This window comes from Protobothrops mucrosquamatus, unplaced genomic scaffold (assembly GCF_001527695.2).
Source record: "Protobothrops mucrosquamatus isolate PMUCROS unplaced genomic scaffold, P.Mucros_1.0 scaffold2621, whole genome shotgun sequence".
Lineage (NCBI taxonomy): Eukaryota > Metazoa > Chordata > Lepidosauria > Squamata > Viperidae > Protobothrops > Protobothrops mucrosquamatus.
In genome coordinates this window covers 35,008-41,379 of record NW_015388675.1, presented here as the reverse complement: position 1 = coordinate 41,379, position 6,372 = coordinate 35,008, and the positions used below count along the sequence as shown (strand labels likewise).

Sequence of the window (6,372 nt, the reverse complement as noted above, 5' to 3'; positions counted from 1 at the left end):
GTGCTTTATAGATGAGACTAGTACCTTGAATAATACCTGGAAGTCAACAGGTAGCCATGTGGCAGTAATGATGCTGCTTGAGATGGTGTGTGACAAGAAGTCCCTGTTACTGCTTGTGCCAATGCATTTTGGATCAGCTATAGGTTCAGGAAGGTCTTCAAGAGCAGTCCTATGTAGACTGTTTGGTCTAACCGTTAAGGCACCAGACTAGAAAGCGGAAGACTATGATTCTAGTCCTGCTTTAGCCATGAAAACCTGTTGGGTGACTTTGGAGTAGTCATTCTCTCTCAGCTCACCTCACAGGGTTGTTTTTGTGAGAAAAATAGGAGGAGAAAGGTAGGTTGGATGTGTTTGCTACCATGAGTTATTTGTAAAAATAATAAAGGTGTCATAGAGAAATTAAAAAATAAACATATTCTACTATAAATCCAAATATAATAATATAATAATAATAATAATACTAGTCCAGTCATGAGATGACTACAGTGAGAGTAACCAGCTGAAGTACTCCTGGTCAAGGAGCAGGTACAACTGGTAGCTGAGATAAACCAGTGCAAAGGTTGCCTTGGCCACAGCTACTGGTACTACGTGTTCATGGAGCAGAAACCGTTTGTCCAGGAGGATTTCCACATTCTGCACTAGTTCTTGCATGAAGTACAACCCCATCTAAGACTGAAAATAAAAACATCCAAACCCCAGGAGGTCCAAATAGCCATATCCGCTCAGTCTTGTCAGGATTCAACTGGAGTATATTCTTCCTCATCCAGACCAAAACAGCCTCCACACACAGGATTAGTACATTAGTAGTTCAGTTGTGTACCCAGGGTTGAGATATACAGTTGGATATCATATACATACTGATGATACCAAACTCCACATTGACAAATAATTTTAGCCAGTTAGTTCATATAAGTGTTAAACCAGGGGTCTTCAAACTTGGTCCTTTTATGACTTGTGGACTTCAACTCCCAGAATTCCTCAGCCAGTGTGCCTGGCTGAGGAATTCTGGGAGTTGAAGTCCACAAGTCATAAAAGGACCAAGTTTGAAGACCTCTGTGTTAAACAAAAGGGAAAAGAGTGTCAAATACTCAGTCACTTCACATGTGAAGGGCCACTGGTGCAGTCTCTCCACTCTGGGGAAATAATGTTGATCCGAACTTGGTTATCTTTTGATTTACACTTTTATGTAGTTTTCAGTTTAAAAATTATGTTTAAAATGAATATGCTAAGGATAATTATTTATAAAAAGTCTTTGAAAAAAATTACAAGCTAATGTGGAAATAAGATGGAATTGATACACATTTGAATATATGTGAAACTAAAAGCACAATCCCATCTCAAACTTAATGAACAATAATAGTATAAATAAAACTTGCATAGAAAAATGAGCATGTTGAGGAGTTTACAACTGCATGTGCTAATGCTCATTTTCTCTTTGTTTCAGGTATCAGTTCTTTTTGCAGATAAAGCAGGATGTCTTACAAGGGCGTTTGCCTTGTCCTGTCAACATTGCTGCTCAGTTGGGAGCTTATGCAATACAGGGTATGTGCTGATACAGTATTTTCCTTTTTAATACTGTCTTTTATTTGCAGCACAGGTTTGATTATACTTTAAAACTTGTGTTTCTTTGAGTTGAATGTAGTAGATCAGGGGTGTCAAACTGCCGGGCCACGGGCCAGACGCATCATGGGGAAGCTGCGCCTACCCCATTGCCGGCAATGGCAAAACCGGCCCGATACGTTGTGCGACGTGATGTGACATTGCGAGTTTGACATGCCTGTAGTAGATTGATATGAATTCCTTGTTCTTCAAGATCCATTCCAGAGGGATAATAAATGCATGCATTGGATGCCCATGTTCACACAAGGTTGACTCACACATAGTGTAAGATCAGCATTTTTAGTCATGGTTTCCTAAAAAAAAAACCATTGATTCCTGTTTCAAACATAATGGTTTAGGTTCACTAAACCTAATGCACTAGATTAGCTGTGTGACAGTGTTCAAGATTACCAAAATTTGCTGTTGGGTGCTTTTGGACACTAAAAATGGTTACTTTATCAGAGATCCATTCCATATTAAATTTTCAATGGGGAAGGGAGTAATAGTCCACAGAACTGGTGCCACCACAGATCTGTTAGCCTTTAAAAGAGCTGTGTCTTCTTTAGTATTTACAGTATATGCAAAGTGAATATATATACAGTTTTAATTCATAGAAAACTGAGTTCAGTTTATGTAGGGCCACATCATAAAATGTTCAACTATATTGAACTTGTTATATCATATGGTGATAGAATGTTTCCAGAATGCTTTTGTAATTATTTTGTTTTATTTAGAGTCACTTGATGGAGAAATATAAATTAATATAATATAATATAATTTATTAATATAAATTAATAAATATATAAATAAAACAAATTTATTATTTTATTCACTTAAAAAAATATATAGCCATCCAATTCCTTCACATTCTTTTAAATGTATTAGGCAATGTTGGCATTTTTGCTTGTTTTTATTATTGTAACTTTGGGGCTTCCACTTAATAAGACTTATCATGGCTTCACTCTTTTCTTCTTCAACTAGAATCCAATATCCTCTTTTCAGAGTATCATTTTGAAGAATTTCAGGACTGAGGGAGGGGAGGGAGGCTCAGGCAAACATTGCCTACAGAAATTGCTTGCTCCACACAGTCACACACACATCCCCGAGACTGGAGAGGAAGAGATTTCAAGAGAGTGCTGTAAGCTGTTTGCATAGCCTACCTGCACCTCCCAGCACCAGTTTGCAGGTGCAATTGCATTGCTTTTGACATGTACAAGACAGTAAGCAGGCATTTGAACATTCCAAAGGGTGAAGGAAGTGGTTAGAAGGCAAATAAAAGCCAAATGTGAAACTGAATGGTTATGTCTCTTTCCAGCCAGAAAACACATGTGATTTCTCATTTAGTGACTGCTTTGCTTAGTGCAGTGGTTCTCAACCTGTGGGTCGGGACCCCATTTGGGGTCGATCGACCATTTCATGGGGGTCGCCAAGCAAGGCTGTCTGCCATTTTTTTTGTCTGCCATTTTTTTTGTCCGCCATTTTTCCCCCTTTTCCGGCGGGTGCCTTACCTCCCTTTGGCTGGGCCAGCTGGTGGTCGGCCTGCTCCGTCTCTGCCGCTTGCCAGCTACACCTCGGCCGGCACAGGGGGCGGAACCACGCATGCGCGGCGCTCCCAGGCAGGGAAAGTTTTCGACTTACGACCGGTTGGGTAGTCCTCGACTTACGACCGGTTTAGTCCTCGACTTACGACCGGTTTAGTCCTCGACTTACGACCGGTTGGGGTCGCGGCATTAAAAAGGTTGAGAACCACTGGCTTAGTGCTTAGTTGCCAGTTTCAGTTAGGATTATTAAGGGAGGACTACCATTACTAGGTTGCCAACAATCTTGGTGAATGAAGTGTGACTTCTCCCTTAATTGCTTATCTGCTGCTATTTCCTGCTAATCTGCTAGAGAGGTCGGCTGCTAGAGAGGTTATATTCTGGCTAGTTCTTTTCTTCCTAGACTTTTGATTATGTATTTTAAATAGTGTGTAAGTGAGGTTTATCTCTATGTGTCTATTGATGGCAGATTTGTCTGAATGAATTTTCAGAAATCCTCTAGGATTTTTGGATTTGATTTGATCTAAAATGTTACGTTTCCCAGTTGAAAATGATTGAGGTTGTCTATGTGTCATTATTGTTAAGCGAAGTAGTCACTAAGAAGGGAAGCCATATGAGTGTGACTATGCTTTCCTTTTCCCCTCTTCTCCATTCTTAGGAATGCTCACCCCAGCAATGGGATAGCCAACTACCGTAGCAGCTGCTATCTATAACTGACCAGACTAATCAGTTTCACACTTTAAGCTTTTGTTTGCCATCTAATAATAATAATAATAATAATAAAGTTGGAAGGGATCTTGGAGGTCATCTAGTCCAACCCCCTGCTCAGGCAGGAAATCCTATACCATTTCAGACAAATGGTTGTCCAGTCTCTTCTTAAAAACTTCCAGTGTTGGAGCATTCACCGCTTCTGGAGGCAGGTTGTTCCACTGGTTAATTTTTCTAACTATCAGGAAGTTTCTCCTTAGTTCTAGGTTGCTTCTCTCCTTGATAAGTTTCCATCCGTTGCTTCTTGTCCTGCCTTCAGGCGCTTTGGAAAATAGCTTCACTCCCTCTTCTCTGTGGCAGCCCCTGAGATATTGGAACACTGCTATCATGTCCTCCCTCGTCCTTCTCTTCATTAAACTAGACATACCCAATTCCAGCAGCCGTTCCTTATATGCTTTAGCCTCCAGTCCCCTATTCATCTTTGTTGCTTTGTTGCTAATAATTTTACTTCTGCTTTCTTTTCCCCCCACTCCTCCAGCCTTTGGAATGCTCACCACAGCACTGGGATAAGGGAATTAATGTCCGTATTTACATTCATTGGAAATGAATAGATACAAAACAGTAAGGAGACACACTATGGGGCCTATACATCAAAAGGAATGAAGTGGTACTGGTAGCTGTGAACGTGCTATGCAAAAGCTTGGTATATTCCCCATCATGTGCATGATTACTCTCTTATAATCCATTCCTCTCCGGTCTCCATTGGGAGGGGGGGAGAAAAAAATGTCAAAAGCAGGAGAGATTGCCTACAAAGATTGCTTCTTTTTCCCCTCCCCCACTCTCCATTGTTTGGGCAATTGCTTCTGCAAGACGGGAAGGAAAAAAAAACAGGCTACCTTTGTAAGCAATTTCTCCTGTGCCTGATCCAATTTTTTTCTCATTTTTCCCTTACAGAGCAAAGAAATTGGTGAAGAAATAATTACAAGGAGTAAGCAGGCATCCTATGGGAATACACTGTGCTTGGGTCTGTTAGCACCACTACATTCCTTTCAGTGTATATTCACCTATGTATGCCTGCTTACTCTCTTGTAATCCCCTTTTCATCAATTTTCCTTCTCTGCAGGGGGGTACAAAAGAAAAGCAGGTGAGCCAGAGAACAACATATACTCACTGAAATGCCTGTTTTAATGCAACATGTTAAATGGGATCCATATTTAATTTTTTCTGTGTGAATAAATGTTTCTGTTCTTATTTTCTCTTCCATATTTCTACTTTCCACTTTTTGAATTAAATGCTATAATCTAGATTAATTTGGATTATTTTTAGTTGAGTAATTCCAACAAAATATTTTATGTGAATATCTATCCAAAAGTATGCAATTTAAAGAATTCATATTTTTGTGTGCATTGTATAGCTGAACTTGGAGACTATGATCCATGCAAGCACACTGCAGGTTATGTTTCGGAGTACCGTTTTGTTCCTGACCAGAAAGAAGAATTAGAAGATACCATAGAACAAATACACAAAACTCTGATGTAAGAATTTGTTTTTATTAACTAATGTCAAATGACAACTTGTCAGCCCTCTCTGTGAAGGATCTTTACTTTGACTGCTTTTTAAAATACGCTTATGTGTTGAATCCCTTTCTTGTCCATCCAGAACAAACATAAGTATAACACATTTTGGCTTAGTGTTTTCTATGTCTTGTATGTGTTTTACAGCCAGGATATGTTTGTGATTTCTGACTGGAGATGTTGGTCTGAATATCTTAACTAATTTTTCAAAATTATGGTTTATTTAATAAAACACTGATGGCTAGGTTCATACAATAGACAATTATCTAGATGGAAGCATCTGAACAACTTTGTCTTGAGTTGGAAGCTAGGCAGGTCTATTTAGATGGGAGACAGTCAGTGACTATTTGGAGTTATAAAATAGAGTAGGAAGTTAAAATATACCCCAGGGTAAGGCAGTGAAAATCATTTCTTTACTGCTACTAAGAAAATTACAGAAATATTTCTGTGAAATTGCAGCAACTGAATTGACTTGAAGGAGGCTTCATGTTTTCATAATGATAAGTATATTTTACTAGGTTTCTAAACTATGGTTTATAAACAGATGGATTCATTTACATTTCATGTTATGCCCAACATGCATGCCACATTATGATTTAGCATGTGCAAATCTTGCCACTAAATGGTATAGATAAACATGAAAAATACTGGCAGGAAATCCTGTATTTCTGTAGATGCAGAAGCATGACACATTTCATCAAAAGTGGTGGGGGCGAAAAAAAAGATGACAGCAATCTATAAACTACTAAAACTCTTGTATCTTTACCTATGTGAAACATTGCATCAAAGGACAGTGATCAGGGGGAACATGATAACTTTCTTCCAGTATTTGAAGGGCTGTCACAAAAAAGAGGGGATTGACTTATTCTCTAGGGCACCAGAATGCAGGACGAGAAGTAATGGGTGGAAGCTTGTCAAAGAGAGATACAACCTAGACGTAAGGAGAAATTTTC

General features: G+C 39.1%; 1 protein-coding gene across 1 annotated transcript in view; it reads left to right on the top strand.

Annotated features, from left to right (window-relative positions):
• The window catches only part of LOC107296058 (band 4.1-like protein 4A), a 39,581-nt gene extending 34,197 nt beyond the window's left edge, over window positions 1-5,384 (top strand). Inside the window, exons 5-6 of the mRNA XM_029285965.1 lie at window positions 1,445-1,542; window positions 5,260-5,384. Of these exons, the coding sequence (XP_029141798.1) occupies window positions 1,445-1,542; window positions 5,260-5,384 (223 nt within the window). The remainder of the gene's footprint in view (window positions 1-1,444; window positions 1,543-5,259) is intronic.
• The last annotated feature ends 988 nt before the right edge of the window (window positions 5,385-6,372 follow it).